Raw genomic sequence first — 21004 nt, 5'->3', positions numbered from 1 at the left:
ACTCTCTCTCTCACACTCTCTCACATTCTCTCTCACATTCTCTCTCTCACACACACACTCTCTCTCTCACTCTCTCTCACACACTCTTTCTCTCTCTCTCACTCTCTCTCTCTCTCACACACACACACACACACACTCTCTCACTCTCTCTCTCACACTCACATTCTCTCTCTCTCTCTCTCTCTCTCTGTCTGTCTGTCTGTCTGAGTGAGTGCGTGCGTGTGTCTGCGTGTGTGACACAGGAGGGAGTTGCCCCGCGCGCCGTGTATAAATCTGCGGGCGCGAGACAAAGTGCCCCTTGTGGGAGCGATCAGACCTCCTTCTCCGCAAGACCACGAACCGCCCGAAAGTCCAGCACCAGGCAGGCAGGTAAGAACTGCACGCACACACACGCACGCACAGAGAAAACACACACGCACAGGCGTTTCGCACCCGTCTCGGTGTGTGTGTGTGTTCTGCGCTCGATCCGATCGCGACTCCACGCGCTTTTGTCCCGTTACTTTTCTTCTGCAAAAGAAGCGACCAAAAACTGCGGCCATCAAAACGTCGCAGTCGAAGCTAAACGCGACGCGCACGCGGACCTCTGGCAACAAAAGTGTATCAACGGTGTGGTAAAAATGTTACTTTCGGGTTTGCTTTACTTTAGTTTCGTTGAAATGCCCACTGCTGCCGACACGGGGATTTTTAACATGATTATAACATATAAAATAATAATAATATATATATATATATATATATATATATATATAATAATTATAATACCTGGCTAGTAGTTCACCACAACGTGTTCTCACTGCGATGGATGTGTGTGTGTGTGTTTCCTGAACCAAATGCCCGTCGTTGTTGTGCAAAACACACCCTGATCTTGACTTGTACAGAGTGTGTTGAGCGCAGGTTGCGGCGCACTCGCTCGCCGTGCAGTGCGTGATCCGAACGATACAAAACACGGTACTGTAACTGTAAGTTAACATGGTGAGCGATCCTCTCATGGTGACACGAGGCTGACACGACGATGATCGGAGGATTTCTCCGCAGATCCTGCGAACGCTGCCATATATGGACTTAAATCCAAACAGGAAGGCCACGCCAGGTTTTGGATGTGCAGTATTCCGCATCTGTGATCTAGTAGATAATAATAATGCTTCTCAAAACATATTTGGGCAGCTGTAATGCTTATGAGTTATTGCTGCGACTCTAATATTTGCTTTAATCCTGCAGAAGGTGGTATCAGTGAGTGAAATGTGAAAGGGCGTGGTGCTTTTTTTCTACAGGCCTTAGGAGCTTATGAAACCAGACATACATATATATATATGTTAAAAATATTAAAACAGTGAGCACAGGTACTGTTGAGTTGGATCTGCTTGCCCCGTGGTAGCAGAAAAGCCACCATTGCTTCAAATAAAGCCCTTTTGCATTACTTCTGCATTCTCTAGCTGGGGTTATGGTTATGATGATCTCTGGTTATGACTGGAAGACAAAGGACAGTTTTGGAAGGTAAAGACCAAGAGAGTCGCGGATCTTCATCATGGGCACTTCAGCTCACAAGGCTTAGTTTGCCAAGACTGTCTTGCACAAATGAAACAAGGCGATTTTAGAATTCTATATTGTTGGTTATAATAACCAGAAATAACATGCGCATATTTCTGGTTATTATAAGAGAGGTTATTATAAGGAGGTTTTGCCACTAAAATGAACTCAACAGGCTAAATGGACTGAGACCAGATCGGAAGCTTTTCTATCTTAAAGTGAAAACCTGACTGCAGTCACTAAAGCTCATAATCTGAGGAGTTCACGGTGAAAGTTAAAATTTATTTTGCTGCTTACATAGCACAGTGTTAAATGTGTACCGCATACTTACCTCTGTCAGTTCTGCGATGGGACACATCATCAGTGATGTGACCTGGGGTCATCAGGTGTTTTGGGTCTTCCAACATCAGGCGACCCGGCCGGGGTTGATCGAGCCCCGACTTGCGTCCCAGCAGCAACTGTAAAGTGAATTACCATCGGATTGCTTTTTTTTAACCATACTTGGTTGCTAAGCACTTGTTTTGTAACTGTCTTGGGGCAAAACATAGATGGACATGAGGGAATTCTCCATCTGACAACTGAACAGTGCCTGTTTGTGTATGAGCACTCATCATCACCATGGAAACAGAGGAAGCCCCAAACACCGGCTGCATTCTATATATGCCTATGTATGTATGACACATCTTAGAGGAAGTGCGACTGGCATCGGAGAGGAAGCCGTTCGGATCCTGTTGCGCTCAGCGCAGATGCCGGTGAACGTCCTTTTGATGCCTTCTTAGATTACACACCTGAACGGAAGTTGTTCAAATATTTGCATCTGCTGTTGTGCGTAAGAAAAGGGACAAAGCCTTCTCTTTGTCACACTGCATCTGTATTACCTCCTTTCCAATGTTTTCATCTGGAACGGTTGTCATGGCAGCAGTTGTACATTATGACAATGGATATATCACTCATTCATTAGGACAATTGAGGATCATCTCCCAGGGGTTTAAAAACATTGGTCTGCTGCTTGTGAGGACAGTGCTCTTCTCTCAGTGGTGCGCTAAAGGGGAAATGCAACACACACACACACACACGCATATAACTCGTCGATATTAATTCAGCAGACGCTTCTCCAAAGATCACACTCGTTGTGTTCACATTTATACAGCAGGGTAATTTTTACTGTATCAGGGTGAGTGTCTCGATCAAGGGAACTACAGCAGGTGGGGCTCGAACCCAGGAGTGGTCCAACAGAGGGGATGCCAGTCTTTTCTTCTGCTACGATCATACTTCATTTTGTCACCATGTCCAGCGTCCACAAAAAGGACCGGTGGCCCTTTCGGAACTCGCGGCCTCGGGAACACGGTTTGCTTACAGACGTCGTGCACGCAGTTGCTGTGTGGAATCGGGGGTTAATATGAGTGGAAGGGCAGCAGTGTAAGGAAAGTTATAAAAAGCACTGTTTGCGATGGAAGGAGACTTTCCGAAGGAGCGACGGAGACGTGTCGAGAGAGAGATGGAGCGACAGAGCCACCAGGGCAGGAGTGGCGACTGAGTGCGGGAGCTAACAGATACCATCGTACCGCGGTGTGCTCTGCTCGATACCCGCGCTGTCAGTTGGCCGTGTTCAGGCGTGCGTGTGTGTGTGTGTGTGTGTGTGTGTATGGAGGTGTCACGTAAGCGTTGTACAGCAATGCCATAAAAAACAGACAGTTTCTGTATTTCTGTACAAGTCAAAGTTTCCGTGCGTGAGCGCTCAGGGAGACTCCGGAACAGTGAGTCAGAGCTGGATGAGCGGCCTGCGTGTCGACGCGATTGCACGTCTCGTGGATGGATCGTTTGGAGTCTGGCTCCGAGCTCAAGTGTTTTCTACTCGGTCAGTACTTGCAACCGTTCAACAGAAGAGCTCAGTGGGCTGCGCTCTCCTAAGGGTCTCTTTTTAAATCAATATTTATTCAGTATTATTTAGCTGAGCTTTTCTTCCAAAGTAGTTTACAAGGTTAGATGAACCTGCAGTGATTTACCCGTTTATAGAGCTGGGCAATTTTTACTGTATCAGTTCAGGGTGAGTTACCGTGATCATGTGTACTGCAGCAGGAGGTGCTATTCGAACCCGGGTTTCTCATGGCTGGACAGCACGGTGCTAACTGCTGTGCCACCTGTTGCCCCTCTGCTCATCACTGGAGATGTGTGTTAAGGCACCGCACTGTTCTAGGACATTCCGGAGCTGAGCGCCAGCTCTTTGCGCTCCCTCTACGCTCTCTTGGCGGTCTCTGTGCCACGGGTGGGGCCACACAGGCCTCAGAGGTGCACTAAAATGATTTTCCACATTAAGTTCACATTCCACATTAAGGAACATCTCCTCGAAGCGCCAGCAGAAATGTCATGCGGCGTGGCGGCACAGCGGGTAGCACCGGTGCCTCTCAGTACCCGAGCTGTGTGTTTGGGTGGAGGTGCACGTTCGACGCAGGGAGTTTGCGCGTCCTCCCCATGTTCGCAGTCCAGAGACGGACGTGAAAGAGTGCAATGGTAAAACCACTTCCGTACCCTCCCTTACCATGGTCACCATGAGTCCAATTCCACTTGATCACAAGTAGACAGGGGGTCTACAACATGTAGTCCTATGCACCTTGCTACATGGGAAATAAGAAAATTTTAAATATATTAAGTTACTAAAATGATCATGACGTAAAATGTAACTGGATGTGTGAATCAGTTCCATCCAAGACGAGGATGTGGAAGAAAATTAAATGTAAAAATGTGGTATAATGTAACCGTGGCGATTCAGTCACTGCCAGGGAAGTTACATGGATTGTGTGTGAGTGTTGCGTCACCGGCCTTTGGTTCCTCCACTTTGTACTCCCTGGAGTCATAAATTGAAACACGCAACGGCGATGAGCTGCTCACAGAGACAGCCCTGTGGGTGTGGAAACTCGCCCAGAGAGGTAAACGGTTAAGGAGCTATCGGGCGCCCTTTGAGTGGCGATGGGGGGGCGAGCGGTTGACGCTCCGATGTCGGGAGAGGCTCGTGAGTGGAGGATGGAGGGGAAGCTCGGTGGCGGAAAGAATGAGTCATTCCCACAAGCCCTGGGACCTACGACACGGCCAGGATCGGCCTCCGGCGTCCAAACTGCAGACGTTTTCGGGGCAGGGCCGGTTTAATGTGACGCTGAAACGTGGAGGGGAAGAAACAAGGGAGGGTATTAACAAGCGTCACCTACAGTGCTAGGTGCGGCATGCCGGGCAGCACAGCAGGTAGCGCTGGTGCCTCGCCGTGCCGGAGCTGTTTGTTTGGGTGCGGGTCTGAGTACGGCTCAGGGTGTGCGACGTTCGCGTGTTCGCCGCATATTTGCAGTCCGTTCATTCACTGGGCAGATGGTTTTCTCCGAACTGAAGTACGGCTCCGTAAATAAAAGTACACTTCACCACCAGGGAGGTACGTATGCAGACACGCGACTTGCTAAATACAGTCACTTAGTCCAGTGCCGCCATTCTTTCCAACACACGTCACACGAAGAGCTGTGTATAGAATTTATAGGCAGTTTAAAAAAACACCCATTCATTCATTCATTCATTCATTCCATAATAATGCATAGACCACTGTGACCCTGAACAGGATAAATGGTTATAAAAAATGAGTGATGTTTATTTATCACACGATAGTTTATGGAACAGATAGGAGATCCAGAGACATGTCGTGAAGAAGGCAGATGTATACCGCTCCTGTACTATACTTCACCCTGAAAGCCATGCGAGGGGGTCGGCACTCAGCCCAGTACTTTGTTGAAGGCCCACACAGAACGACCAACGCTGTAAATACAGCTGCCTGGACTCTTAAGTGTTTGTATCCTAACCTCCAGAGTAACTGTGATGAGGTGTACCAGCTGTGCCCTCTGTGCGCATGTTTTTGGGAAACAAGAGAAGCTCACGGGACGTGGGCACACCCTGCGGCGTCATCTCATCTCGGAGCGCTGCGCCTTTAAGAAGGATTCAGCAGCTCTGAGGGACAGAGGGAGCTTGTTCCACTACAGTGAGGTCAGAACCGGCAATCTGGAGGGTTTTGATTTTAGAGTCCTAATAAAGCAGCCCTGCATATATTTGCCTCGAAGGCGTAAGTCTAGAAAAAAGGTTTGTCCCGATGAACCTCAGAGAAGGAGAGAAGGAGTTTAGAAGTGTTCGCATCCAACGAGCTTATGTGACTCAAAATAGCAGATCGACTCAGCGTGAGTTTGATTTAGAATGCCTTTCCGGAACCTCTGAGGAGCACTGAAGGACCAGACGAGGGGGGTCACCGAGGATGCTCGTTTCAGCCGGTGGCCGGGCGTGACCAGCCCTCAATCGACAAGGGGTTGCTGCGATGTGATGAGGCCCCGGGGTGAGACCAGGCCGGACCAGACACACCAGCGAGGACCAGCCAATGGGAGAGAGACGGGGACAGGGGGCCCTTGGGGGGGGGGGGGGGTCCAGCAAGGAGGGTGTGGCTTCACTAGGCCTGGCAAGGCTGAGTCACCGCTGGCTGAGTCGGAGTTCCGCAGCGCTGCCTTGTTTTTCCGTCTGCCAGGAGGGTGATCTGCTGTAGTCATGTGACCTCGGTCCTATTTATACCCCCATGTTGTGGGCCGGCGCACAGGATGGGTCTTCTGAAACTGTGCCACCGTTTGCAGCCAGGGCCCTGAACAAAAACTACTTCAGCTCTGCTTTCCGCCGAACACATCATTTTAGTCAGCTCCTAAATTTGGATCCCGAGGTTGCAGGTTCGATCCCCATCTCCGGCTGCAGTACCCTTGAGCGCAGTACTTACCCTAAGTTGCTCCGGTAACATCACCCAGCTGTATAAATGGGTAAAATAAGTGGAAGTGCTCTAACATTATGAGTTGCTTTGGAGAAAATTGTCAGCTAAATGAATAAATATGATTGCGTAAGCGCCGAATCATTTCTTGAAATCCAAAAAATAACTTCTCGCGTTATCCATGTATGCGGTTCTGCCGAGGGATCCTGCGTTTTGCGCTGCGGAATAAGCTCTAAGCGACGGTTCGGGGTCTGCGGCAGACAACGAGACTTCTGAATTGTGAATCTTTATGACGTGTGTTGGATGTCTGTTGGGCCTGGGGGGTTCGCTCTGCACACACCTAACACCTGGTATGCAAATCCTGCTGGGGGGGGGGGGCAGTGCTCTGTGATACGAGCTCTGCCGGTACAAGGAGGTCGCAGGTGAATGTAAAAATAATGCCTTTCTTTCTTTCCAGTCATTTCCTCAAATGTGTTTTTGAATCGCTGCGCGGTTTACAGTAAACGACAGAGGGTGCGAGGCGCGGCGATGGTGCCGGTCCTCCGGGGACAGGTGAGGATGAGGAGTTCCGGAGCAGTCGAAGCTGGGCGGGGTCGCTTTGCTTCTCATTCAACCCAAACGAGAGTCACGCTTCGGATGGAAAATGATGCGGCTTTTGTTTGAGTCCGCAGTTCGTCTGCTGCAGCAGATCGTGCAATTTACAGTACGGATGACTTACCTTGTAGGGTAAAGCGAGTGCTGGAACACAAAGGGTGCATTATATTCTTAAAAAGCAGGATTCATTCAGGATTCATTTTAATTGTTTAACAGTGATAAAAATACTCTCGAGCCCTGTGATCGTCCGGTAAATTAGTTTCGCTCGTGGACCTGGCGTACACAACCTTTCGGTTATTTGTTGGCTTAATTAGAGAGTAACGCGTTTGCTGTTTATGCCATCCCACTGTATCAGTGTGATCCAAGCCTTGGTTTTTGGCTCGTATGTCATTATGTTATGAAACAATATTATTCCTTGTGGCGAGGTTGTGGAACTCGAGCATGTACGCGTTGGGATCGGCCGCCGACGACGGCTTCCGGGCCTGTCGCTAGCGAAACAATAGGCGATTCGAAAACGGTTTTGAGGGAGGCGGAGGGATCGGCGTCGGATCGAACGGGGAGGCGCCGTTCCGAGAAACGCCGCGCGAAGGGGGTTCTCTCAAGCGGAGCGGGCGAGCCGACGGCGCAAACCGGACTTAAGACTGGATGGAATGCCTAACCGCAGACTGTCAACATAAACACGCGCGCAGTCTCCGGAAATTTCCACAGGAATGCGCCATTGCTTTGGCACAGGATGGCGTTGGCCGGGGAGAGTGTGGGATAAGTACAGCGTAGAGAGCGTCTCGGGACGCTCATTGTGAACTCGCGATCTTTCACACGTGGCACTGACCTGGTAAACGGTGGGGTAACCAAGCTTGTAAATCCCGAGTCTCAAACCGAAGACGTTTTCCTGTTCAGAACACTGCAGCGATGTTGTGGCATGTGGGAAAACGGCGCACACACACACACACGCACACACTATACAGAGCCCCCTCGCAGACATACAAAATGGAGCGTAACACACTACCTTTACCGTATGTTTATATTTATATGTAGCGGATGCTGTTCTCTAAAGCGACATACAATAATGTTGAGACATACGTAGAATAAGATGTATATTAAACCTCAAGCTTGCACTAAGAACTATTTGATACTTTTCTCCGAAGCAACTTCCGATGAACTCTATGTAGCGTTATGAGCCCACACACCTTATTCACCGCGGTGATTTACACTGGGTCGCTCATCCATACATCAGTGGAACACACTCTCTCTCTCTCTTTCTCTCTCTCTGTCACTCACACACTATGGGTGAACCTGAACAGCATGTCTTTGGACTGTGGGAGGAAACCAGAGCACCCAGCGAACATGCAGACTCCACACAGACTGAGTGGGGATCAAACCCATGTCCTCTCACACCATCAAGGCCCCATGAGACAGCAGTGCTACTCATTGTGCCACCGCACCACCGCGTACAGCCCCAAGACTTACAAAGTAAGGTCACCTAGACCTGCTTACCATGCTGGTAACCATGCCATCCTAACACATACTGTTAACAAACACCCAGTTGCCATGACTTGCCAATTTAAACCCCCATTTAAGAGTGAGAGACAGAGAAGGACCAGTTCCGGTTCCCTCCTCCGTGACACCTCTAAGAGTCCCAGAATAAAGAATATTGAATACAGAAATCCTAAATCAGTGTCCACTTGCCAGCAGATTCATAGTAAATCACAAAAATCACACATAAAGCAATTCTACAAGATTTGAGTTTCATATCCTTTCCAGTTTTTGTTAACTTTTGCAGACAGATATTTTTGGCTCTTAATGGTTAATATGCTAAGACATGTCCAAGGTAAGGTATTTCGTCATATCTGCCACACCACTGGGTAAAAACCTGAGCAAATATTTAACTACACCACTACCTGTTTTAAGGGGGGTGTGGTGGCACGGTGGTGCGGTGGGTTGGACCGGGTTCTGCTCTCTGGGGAGCCTGGGGTTCGAGCCCTGCTTGGGGCGCCTTGCGATAGACTGGCGTCCCGTCCTGGGTGTATCCCCTCCAACTCTACACCCTGTGTTGCCGGGCTAGGCTCCGGCTCCCCGTGACCCTGTATAGGAGAGCGGCTTCAGCCTCTGGGTGTGTTTTTTAAATGCATGGCATGTTGGAAAATACCCTGGGTGTTGGTCCATCCCCACTTAGTGCGGTTTCTGTGAAAATGAGGACTGGGGGCAAGAGAAGTGGCTAATTACATATTTTCATTCATGGCTTGTTTTCAAAGAGGAGATGTTTATAAAACAGCGTTAATGGCAGATTAATGACACAGATTGCCGGCGCAGAGTCGGCGTGTTCATTGCTCCGAATGCCAAGGTACCGCAGATGATTGGCAGCAGTCCTCTCTTGCGAAACCGCCTCCTCGTGATACAGCGAGGCCTTGCAGTGTCTGGTAAGACCGGAGCGCGCGTTGGCGGGTGGGGTAGCCCCGAGGATGCGAGCGGATGCACGTGTGGCAACGTTGGCCCGTAGTGTGTCACCCCTCCTGTGACGGGAGAAGGCTTCCCGCGCCATGGCCGCTGCCAGCTTCCTCAAATGCCTGCTTCCTGTTTTAGGGTTTGGCCCGTGGACCCTGATCTCCGCAGCAAACCGAAGTGGAACTTCTCTTCTTGACCATCTGCTTGCTATTGACGCTCCGCTCGTCTGTGGTTGTAGGGATCTTGTAAACATTGTTACTCCATTGCTACACTTTCGGAGTTACTGCATTTCCTAGCAACGTATATATGAAGTTTAATATCTGAAATTTGATGCCTACAATTGCCAAATATGTCTCCTGTTCGTTAAGCGCGCTACAGTTGATGGCGGCTCTTGGTGATCTTATAGAGTTTCTCCAGAAGTTTCTGTCCTCCAGTTGTTCCTTAAGTGTTGAAAGGGGTGTGTCCGTTGTTGCTGACATTGGGTCCATCCGAGATGTTTCCTTCGACTTTTCCAAGAATCGCTGTCTTTTTGAGTGAATCCAACGTCCTCACGATGTCTCCAAGCCTCGGTCTCGTCATTTGTGCTTCTAGCGAGAGTTCTGATTTGATTCGATCCAATGTCCATCCATTTATTGTCATGGCTACCCATGATGTCCTTAAAGGTCTTCTCCATAGTTCACAGCAGTCCACGTCTTTTCTTGTCTTTCAGTCGTTTTCTCATTCGTACGGTGCTCTGATAGCAAACGTCATTGCTCGAACAATCCCGATCTTTGTTCTTATGGACACGTTTGCACATGCGAGGACATTTTCCAGACATCTCACGGCAGCTCTGCTGAGTGCAAGTCTTCAGAGTATCTCTGGACTGCTAGATCTCTCGCTGTTGATCATTGACGCAAAGAGGCATAAGCTGGTGGTGACTTCTGTGTCTGTTTAAAGATCAGACGTCTCAGCAGCGAAATGGGTTTTAACACTTCTGCTCCAGCTCTTTTCTGCCACGGTCCTTCTGGCCTGTAGAGCTGCAGTCTGACACACTACGCCCCCCTGTCCCTAGGCACCATGGTGTACCACCCTGAGTTCGAGAGAGCCGGCAAGCAGCCAGGGCTCCAGGTGTGGAGGATTGAGAAGATGGACCTCGTGCCGGTTCCCCAGAACTTGTACGGGGGTTTCTACACGGGAGACGCCTACGTCGTCCTCAACACCATCAAACAGCGCTCTGGAAACCTGCAGTACGACTTGCACTTCTGGCTGGGTAAGCCTCAGGGCATTCTGGGTAGTATTTTGAGCCTTGACGTCTGCTGACTCAGCACCCGCGTCAGTCTTCGTTTGTCATCATTACCGTCGCAGGATTAACCAGTCAGTTGACTTTCGAAAACCTTTTTTCCCCGTAAAAGCTCCTTCACACACAGGAGGAGAAAAAAATGGGACAGATCAGAAAGTCTCCACATTGCAACCTTGACTGAAAGCGCAACTCTTGCTCCAGGTGACTTCTGCACGCAGGATGAGAGCGGGGCGGCGGCTATTTTCACGGTGCAGATGGACGACTACCTGGGCGGCAAACCCATACAGTACCGTGAAGTCCAGGGCCATGAGTCCAAAGCCTTCACGGGCTACTTTAAGTCCGGACTGAAGTACATGGTAAGTAGTGTTGGACCTTTGGTGGATCTGATGGATCCCATCAGGTGGTCAAACAATTAGTCTTTGTGCTTCATGATGTTCGTCAAGCCCATTTTTCTCCCCGCATTGACACAGGAAGGGGGCGTGGCCTCAGGATTCAAGCACGTCGTCACCAACGAGGTTACCGTACAGCGCCTGCTGCAGGTGAAAGGTCGTCGCGTTGTCCGGGCGACGGAGGTACCCGTCAGCTGGGACAGCTTCAACCGGGGAGACTGCTTCATCCTGGACCTGGGCAGTGTGAGTGACAGCGTGGTGTGGAGCTCAGCCTGGAGACAAGCGTACATTCCCAGATGAGATGTCACACGGAAAAACCGCAAAAATCAATATACTGACTCCGACTGCACTTTTCAGACGCCCCGATGCGCGAGTTGAGGTCTTTCGTAACCTTTCGCTGTTGGCAGGTGCTATTTGTTTTCGTCTTTGTGTTGGACTAAAGGTCTTAAACGTCCACAACAGGAGATCTACCAGTGGTGTGGATCCCAGAGCAACCGCTTTGAGAAGCTGAAGGCCACGCAGGTCGCCAAAGGTGTCCGTGACAACGAACGCAGCGGGAGGGCCCGGGTGTACGTGTGCGATGAGGGCGTGGAGAGGGACAAGATCCTGGAGGTGAGTCCACTGGGCGGGAGTCAGCTGATCCTCTTCGAAGGAAATAAAGGACATGCGGATGGAGAGCATGAACTTTAAACACCCAAATAAGAGTTTTAAACCTACATATGAAGTGTCACTAGGAAATTGCTTTTGTGAAATTGCTTTTGTTTGGTGTGGTCACAGGTTCTAGGACCGAAACCAGATCTTCCCCAAGGATCCGACGACGACGTCAAGGCAGACGCGTCTAACAGGAAGCTGGCGAAACTGTATAAGGTACGAGGGGCGGGGGCAGCAGCTGAGACTCGCAGGTCCTGGATTTCGTCCTGTTACTCATTTACGCACAGTTGTTCGTTTAGCAGACTCTTCTCTCCAGAGCTACATACATCTCGGAGGAAAAATGAGCAATTCAAAGCAAACAAAGAGTTTTAGATGCTTACACACAATGATTGTCAGTATCATTGATTCCACAGTTTTTGCGGGCACACATTATATAAGCAGATGTCCATAATATTGATAGGAAATACAAAAGTGACAGGTGATATGATGTAATTTTATAGAGCAGAAAGGATATAAGGAGAAAGGTGGGTTCGAAAGTGACTTACTTGAGTCCCTTTCTGAATGTTCCAAGGGATTCAGCAGCTGTGAGGGAGGGAGGGAGTTCATGCCATCACACTGGTGCCAAAACCAGAACCCACAGAATCATGATTGTGGATCTCTTGTGCACGGAATCTCCAAACGGAGTGTAGCGCTCTTTCTGGGGTGCAGGGAGCAATCAGACCTCTAGAGTACCAGGGTTACGATCTTTTGACGGTCTTGTAGCCTGTAACTGGAGTCAGTTCAGCCGCCGCAAGCAGAACACAGAGCACAAGTTTTTCATTTGGTCGATTTCCGTGGAAGTTTTTGAATAAGGTTTCTGTCAGCATCCGGCCTGCTGTTGCCCGAATGGATCAGCTTCCCAAGCTTCTCCCTTCTCGTTCTTCCTCTTCCCACCAGGTGTCCAATGCCAGCGGGGACATGGCCATCGCCATGGTGGCGTCAGAGAACCCCTTCTCCCAGAGCGTCCTGGAGTCCAGCGACTGCTTCATCCTCGACCATGGCTCCGATGGCAAGATCTTTGTTTGGAAAGGTCAGTGTGCGGTCGCAGACAGAATGCGTATCCAGAATGGCCTGCATGGTCACGTTATGGTCACGATATGGTCACTGTAATGGCCTGCATGATCGCTGTTAACTAGACATAATGAGGACAGACTTTCATACAGAGCAGAGAAACATCAGTTTGTATCCTCATCAATCAAATTTCTGCACATTTGTGTTTTAATAAGCACAAAAATGGTGAACGTTATTGATGATACATGGATGGATGGATGGATGGGTTGAAAATTATTGATCCTAAACAAAATTGCATAGGAGGGATTGACCACAACATATTCTTCAAAGCACTTTGGACTCAAAAAAACTCCCTCCGTGGACCTTACTGACAAGTCAATGATGTTGCAGCTCAGGCCAGATCATAAGGTTCCCCAAGAGGCACCTGGATGTCTGTGTGATTAGAGTCTGTATGGCAGCATGTCCATGTGTTCTGAGATGCGTGTAACTAATGGCTGATGATTCCCTTAGGGACCTGCTGTCCTATGGGGGGCAACAAGTTTAGTGTTTTTGTTCCGTTCCAGTAGCTCTACTGTACGATCATGGTTTTGATTCCGCTGATGACGATGAATGTCATCACTGCTGCCTTCCACGCACAGGCAAGGATGCCAACATGGAGGAGCGGAAGGCGGCGATGAAAGCTGCCGACGAGTTCATCAAGAAGATGGGCTACCCCAAGCACACGCAGATCCAGATCCTTCCCGAGATGGGCGAGACGCCCCTGTTCAAGCAGTTCTTCAAGAACTGGCGCGACGTGGACCAGACGGTGGGGATGGGCGTGGCCTACGTGCCGAACAGCATCGCCAAGATCGAGAAGGTGCCGTTCGATGCCTCCACCCTGCACGAGTCCCCCGCCATGGCGGCGCAACACGGCATGGTGGACGATGGCAGCGGCAAGAAGCAGGTGAGTGAAGGGGCCTTTGGTATCTCTCAGCGGTAGAGCCATAGTATACCTTCACTCCATAATGTAATTTTTACATCAGCGTTGTTCTTGACCTTGGGCAGTCACAACAGGAGGACTGCACCCGTGGGGAGGAGAAAGCAGAGATTTTAAACATCCGTCCCAACGTTGCCAGTCAAAAGCCCTTTTTTAGCACATAAAATTAGCACTGGCAGTGTCTCATTTGTTCACCTGTCTGCAGATCTGGCGTATCGAGGGGTCGGACAAGGTGCCCGTGGATCCCTCCACCTACGGACAGTTCTATGGAGGAGACAGCTACATCATCCTCTACGACTACCGACACGGAGGCCGCCAGGGGCAAATCATCTACATATGGTGAGGGCCGGGGCCACATTCCCTCACGTACTGGGAAAGGAGGAGGGGTTGCAGGACAGGGGACCTTTAGGTGATGCTCAGCTGTGTGATGAGTCAAAGATTGTGGGTTCTTTACAGTTGTGAGACAACGATTTGAAGATCATAAGCCTTGAACAACTTAACGTTTTCACAGTTTTGAAATTCAGCTAATGCTCTTTTCCAGCGAAACTTAAAATGCTAACGTACTCACAGTGATTTATCCCAGTTCAGGGTAAGTACCTTCATCAAAAGCACTACAGCAGGAGATGGGATCCAGATCTGGGTCCTTCAATGGCAGGGTGCCAGCTGGAGCATAAACACACACACAAATTACTGAGTGACCCAGTTCTGTGTACTCTGTTTTCGCTGTAAATTGGGGCTCCGGTAAACAACTAGATGCCGAGTGCAACGCTGAGGACAGTGGCCCCAGAATAAGCAAGGCTGCTTCTTTCCCAGGCAGGGAACGGACTCTTCGCAGGACGAAATCGGAGCCTCCGCCATCTTGGCCTCCCAGCTGGACGATGAGCTCGGCGGGGGGCCGGTCCAGGTAATGTGGCCCATGTCACCCTTGCTTGTGCAGCTCCTCCAGCAAAATTGGTCTATCAGTTATATTTCATTGACTACATGTGGGACACACGTTGGTCAGCCTGTGTTCGGGCTCTTTAAGAAGATCACTGACAGCGCCGTATGACCGTCGTCTCTTCTCTGCTCATTTCATGCCCCCCTCATTCCCTCATCGCTTCTCTGTCCTCCTCTGCTCCCTGTATATCTGCCTCCCCCCCTCCCCCAGGTTGCTGGTGCTTCTGTTACCACTCAGGTATTTTTGCACCTGGGTCACGTCACAGATCTTTGTGTCTTTATACACAGCCTCGGGTCCGTATGCACTCCGTACTAACTCCATATGAGTGCAGTGGACCATCTGACATAAAGGGGGCATCAAGGGACATGAGCATAAGCGGGGCTTTAGCAACACACACCCAGCGGCCACTCGTTCTCCGACTCTCACGGATCAATAGGTGGCCCCCGGTCGGTCTGGCTGGCTGATGAAGGACGAGTGGGAACAGCCCGCAGGTCGGAAATTAGCGGGACATCGGCCGACATCGGGGCCGAGCGGGACCCGAGGGTGTGGTTTGCAAGGACTTCCTTCTGTAGGACACATTAGGAAAGGACTGAGAGTACAGAGGGCCCAGCGGCTCTGTATAAAGACCTGCTGCCATGTGACTGCGTGTGACCCTCACGGCCACTCGGCTCCTCACCTCATCATCTTCTGTCTGCGTAGCCGTTCTCTCACAAGCGCACGTGTAACGGCTTTGCGTGCGCGCGTTTGTGTGGTTGCATGACCAGTAAGTTTCATTGGTTCCTGGCCGGTCTCTAGGCAACTGAGGCAAGCCAGGAGCACCTTTGATGAAATGCAAAATATCATCGTGTCACGTAAGATATATTTTCCAACACTGAACACACACCTTCAGCAGTGTATGCTTACCACATTAGAGTCATATTGTATATTCCATCATATTAACATAAATTCATAAGTCTAGCTGTCATATGGACAGAGATATATGCTTGCTTTTTGACTGTAACTGTCAATCCCTTGTTTAAAAAAGAGGGACTAGAGAAACTGATTTACGTTCAAGTATTTTCCACTGTGATCCTGAAAGAAAGAAAGCAGCATATTCCTTTTTTGGTAGGGGAGGATGTTAGTGTGCATTCCTACCAGCAGCAAAGAGCCACCCAGCTGTCCAAGTGCATGCCAAAGTGCATGCTGGGAGAAAAACATGGCGCAAAGAGCAATGACTCTGCTTTGTAATGCTCTCTCTTGCCACCTAGTGGTCATTCGTTGAAAAAGCGCCCCGGCAATGCGAATGCTCTTTCTTGCCACCTAGTGGTCATTCGTTGAAAAAGCGCCCCGGCACTGCGAATGCTCTCTCTTGCCACCTAGTGGTCATTCGTTGAAAAAACGCCCCGACAATGCAAATGCTCTCTCTTGCCACCTAGTGGTCATTCGTTGAAAAAGCGCCCCGGCAATGCAAATGCTCTCTCTTGCCACCTAGTGGAGTTTTACTGAAAATTCGCTGAAATGTTTTCCTTTAGTGGGGGGTGCGGTGGCGCAGTGGGTTGGACCGCAGTCCCGCTCTCCGGTGGGTCTGGGGTTCGAGTCCCGCTTGGGGTGCCTTGCGACGGACTGGCGTCCCGTCCTGGGTGTGTCCCCTCCCCCTCCAGCCTTGCGCCCTGAGTTGCCGGGTTAGGCTCCGGTTCCCCGTGACCCCGTATGGGACAAGCGGTTCAGAAAATGTGTGTGTGTGTGTGTGTTTTCCTTTACATGACTTTAGTTTTAATAGTGTTTGACTTGTCTTGCTTAAAATTGTATTTATTGCTAGAATCCCTAAGCAAGATGTTTGTGTGTTCTCACTTATGCACATATTTTATTTTCTCTCCACAAGTTCACATTACATGTCACGTGTGGAACCCCAGCATGGGCCTGTTTTCCGTGTTAGAGCTTCGATGGCCACGGTAGTGTTGGTGGTGACCACGCTAACTTTCCTGTGTCCGTAAGGTGCGGGTGGTCCAAGGCAAGGAGCCCGCGCACCTCATGAGCCTGTTCGGGGGGAAGCCCATGGTGGTGTACAAAGGGGGCACGTCCAGAGAGGGCGGCCAGACGGCCCCCGCGGGCACCCGCCTGTTCCAGGTGCGCTCCAACTCGGCGGGCTGCACGCGTGCGGTGGAGGTGAGTGACGGCCGTCCAAGGTGACCAAGAGGTGACTGCGAGGAATCAGGCTTTGTGCGTGACCGGAAACTGTGGCTCCAGCTGTACAAATGAGGCATTCTTAATAATAATAATAATAATAAATGAAATATTATTATTATAATAAAATATTCCCAAAATCAATCTATTATTTATTCAACAAAAATAATTAATACTACTAAATTGCTGCATTATATATAAAAATATATATAAATACTGTATAACTGAATTCTTTACTGGAAAAATGCAGATTTAGCTTTAAGTTCGTACTCAGGTGTACAAATTCAGCGCAGAACATTATAGGATCTGCAGAAATCATCTGGCTGGTGACGATGGATCGTACGGACTCTGCGCTGTTTCTTGCCTGTGACCTTCGACCCCCGCCGTCTTTCCAAGGTTGACGCAGCGGCCTCCAACCTCAACTCGAATGACGCCTTTGTCCTGGTCACGCCCTCCTCCTCCTTCCTGTGGATGGGCCAAGGCGCCAGTGACACCGAGAAGACGGGGGCCCTGCAGCTGTGCGGCATCCTGGGCGTCTCACCGTCCAAGCTGGCCGAGGGCAGAGAGGCAGGTGAGGGAGCTCGACTCCTCGAACAGCGCGGCCTCCCCCTAAGCCGGATCCTAGTGTGACAAACGGCGGAGAAACAAATTTTTGAGGATGCAAACTTTTCTTCCACTTTGGACGTGTGAACATCTGAGTGTACAAACTTCACGCTGTAAAGGTGTCTGATCCCATTGCTGTACCTTCTCTCGTGACCTCAGATGACTTCTGGGGGGCCCTCGGAGGGAAGGCCGAGTACCGCACGTCCACCAGGCTGAAGGACAAGATGGACACCCACCCGCCCAGGCTGTTTGCGTGCTCCAACAAGACGGGCCGCTTCATCGTGAGTCCGGTGGCCTCGCACTGCGGGCGCCTGTCCACAAGGGGGCGCTCCGCATTCGACGGGGTCCACCCTTACTTTCATAACACTCGTCTCTCGCCGAGTTTTCATTCATATACAACACGTTTAGTTTGCACAGTTAATGCAAGAACTACATCTTACAATCAACAGACCTGGGTTTGAATCCCACCCCCTGCTGTAGCACTAGGGTACTTGCCCTGAATGGATACAGTAAAAATTACCCGTCTGTTTCAGCATATAAAGTTAAAAAGTGGAAAAATGTGTAGGATAATAACTATAAGAGTATACATAAATATATAAATATCTCTCATGCCAACTGCTGGTTCCAGTAACCGGTGAGTGTATGCTGACACACTGCCTACACTGTCCACACCCTGTGTAGATCGAAGAGGTTCCAGGGGAGATGACCCAGGAAGACCTGGCCACTGATGATGTCATGATTCTGGACACCTGGGACCAGGTAAACTTGTATCACCGAATGAAGAAAAAAACTGTAATGAAACGAATGTGGCTCCTCTGCTTCGGTCTTAGCACCACCGTGCGTCTCAGGCGGGAGGATAATCTAACTTTCGGTCTTCAAGGTCTTCGTCTGGATCGGTAACGAAGCCCAGCAAGAAGAAAAAACGGAGGCCTTGACGTCAGGTGAGCTCACGTCCCTTCACGTATGTGGAATACGACCGCGTTCCACGTTGTCCGTTTGAACTTTGCGTTAATTACCGTTTGGGGTCACCGTGCCCTGCCCGTGTCCCCCCTCCAGCTGCCCGTTACATCGAGACGGACCCCGCTAAGAGAGATCCCAGGACGCCTGTGGTGCAGATTAAGCAAGGGTTCGAGCCGCCCACTTTCACCGGCTGGTTCCTGGGCTGGGACCACGACTACTGGACCACCGACCCGCTGGACCGCGCCATGGCTGAGCTGGAGATATGAACTCTGACCCCTCGTGCTGCCCGCCAACCTTTCCCACCCTCTGCCTTAACTACCCCGAGCTGCTGTGAGAAACCCGTCGAGCAGGAGTGCACAACACAGGGCGGAACCTTCAGCCGAGACGCTTAAACCGACCTTTAGATCCCAGTCGCAGCGAAACGTAACCGCAAACGCCGCAGACCTTGGTTGTGAGATTCCCCGAGCTCCGCCTCCCCGCCTTGGCCACGCCCCCTTTCGCCAGCCTCCTCTCCAGGTCCCTCCCTCCCTCTAATGCAATAAGTCAGGTGTTTGAGTTGCGAGCCAGTGTGCGTGTAAAAGGAGTTGTGCTGCGCACCCCTGCTTTACGACCTAGAAGGGCTCCTCCCTCCCACATGTGCTTCCAACACTCAGCTCTTCCCCCTCCCCCTTCCGAAAGCGAAGCCAGTTTCATCTCCATTGCATGATTCTATCAAATATTTTTTTTTCTTTTTGCAAATAATAACCAGAGTGTCACATAAAATGTAATACCGCTCAACTTTTCCATACTAGGGCCTGCTTCACATCCATACACGAAGAGGATGTTCCCAATTATGTCCCATTTTACTGATATAACAGCTAAACCTGTTGTCCATCGCATCATAGTGCCATGCATCAATATTTACTGTATTTTTTACCGTAAAGATAGGAAAAAAATAAAACAGCGCTTGGTCCGTGTACCTTTCGTACTTAGGCTGTCCGCGGGCCACTGACACGAGGGGCCATGTTTCGGGGCGTCAGTTAACAGGAAACGATGCCATGGACGAGCTGAATGGATTTACCCTGGTGTTCCGGGTTAAAATGTATCCGCCGACCATCGCGGCGTCGCTCGGCTCAGATCCGTGGTGCGGATGAGGAGAGGCTGACCCGTGTTGACCCTTGCTGCAGTACAGGGGCTCGTGAAACAGAGCGTGAAGGTGTCTGCCTACCCACCTTCCCTCGTCGTCTTCCTCTGCCCTTCATGAGAGCCGGTCGCTCTACTGCCCTTGTTTCACCATGCAGTCAGGTACGATGGCACGCCCGGCGCTTACTTGCATAGTTGCCTTTGTCTCTTTCTTGGGGAAATCATTTGAATAAAACTGCCAAGCGTCACAAAGCATTTAGTTTTGTCTTTCTTACACCATCCTGCAGCATGGGGGTTCCTGGGACGTGTGCAGCGCTCCTTCATTTACTAGACCCTTTTCTCCAAAGCAACTTCCACTGGATACTATGTAGTGTTACCAGCCCACACACCTTATTCACCACGGTGACTTACACTGCTAGATACACTACTTACACTGAGTCACTCATCCATACATCACTGGAACATACTCCCTCTGTCACTCACACACTATGGGGGAACCTGAACAGCATGTCTTTGGACTGTGGGAAGAAACCAGAGCACACCCATGCAGACAGGGAGAACATTCAAACTCCACACAGACTGAGTGGGGATTGAACCCACATCCTCTCACACCACCCAGGCTCTGTGAGACAGCAGCGCTACTTGCTGTGCCGCTGTGCCGCCGTGCCACCCCCTCACTCAACCCTTCACTCTACAAGGGAACATATTGTAGACCTTTTCAAAAAGCAGCTCCAAACTACACACATATATGTATATAAAGAGATTTACTTGCAACCAGAAGGTCCCGGTCCTGCTGTCTGGTTGGACCGGGGGATACAAGTGTGACCTAAGCAAAAAAATTAATATTTATAAAATTCAGTAATTTCTGCGATGCAGAAAATAGACCAAAACATAAACAAAAATAAAAAATTGAGTCTCAAGTGAATAAACAACTTGTATGCAGAGGCTGAAAATTTTCTGCGGATATCAAAGGTTTTACAAAGATGTGCATCATGCTCTCCATATTTTACGTACACTGGCTCCTCATTTTAGACGCATGACTGGGACCTGAAGTCTGCCTCTTATTTGATTTGTTCATTCATCTGAAATCACTTTTGCCCAAGTTTAATAATGTCTCGGTTTATTGATTACCGGCAGACACGAGCTTTCGACACTGTGGAATTGAGTTGAACGAAGGTGGTTCCACCCACCGCTTGCTTGGGTGCACTTTACTGGCACCTACTGGCTTGCAGGGTCAACACAAGTGGTGTTTTCCAGAGGTCGAAATTTAGAAAGAGGTAAATTGGGGGAAAAAAAAAAGCTATTAAATTTAAACAAAAATATTTTCATGTCGGTGTGTCCCCTTCCCCCTCCGGCCTTACGCCCTGTGTTGCCGGGTAGGCTCCGGTTCCCCGTGACCCCGTAAGGGACAAGCGGTTCTGAAAATGTGTGTGTGTGTGTATTTTCATGTCGGTGTGTCCCCTTCCCCCTCCGGCCTTACGCCCTGTGTTGCCGGGTAGGCTCCGGTTCCCCGTGACCCCGAATGGGACAAGCGGTTCTG

General features: G+C 50.0%; 1 protein-coding gene across 1 annotated transcript; it reads left to right on the top strand.

Moving 5' to 3' along the window:
* Positions 1-172: 172 nt before the first annotated feature.
* On the top strand, positions 173-19716 carry LOC108922589 (gelsolin-like). The gene is made up of 16 exons (XM_029252757.1): positions 173-369; positions 10386-10583; positions 10815-10969; positions 11084-11245; positions 11465-11614; positions 11780-11869; positions 12590-12722; positions 13342-13646; positions 13885-14018; positions 14493-14583; positions 16591-16761; positions 17176-17350; positions 17542-17663; positions 18064-18141; positions 18263-18323; positions 18439-19716. Exons 2-16 carry the CDS (start codon positions 10391-10393, stop codon positions 18606-18608), a joined length of 2190 nt encoding a protein of 729 aa, XP_029108590.1. The 5' UTR covers positions 173-369; positions 10386-10390; the 3' UTR covers positions 18609-19716.
* The last annotated feature ends 1288 nt before the right edge of the window (positions 19717-21004 follow it).

Source organism: Scleropages formosus, chromosome 6 (assembly GCF_900964775.1).
Source record: "Scleropages formosus chromosome 6, fSclFor1.1, whole genome shotgun sequence".
NCBI lineage: Eukaryota > Metazoa > Chordata > Actinopteri > Osteoglossiformes > Osteoglossidae > Scleropages > Scleropages formosus.
Note: the sequence above shows the minus strand (reverse complement) of the source record. Positions and strands in the feature narration are given on the sequence as shown.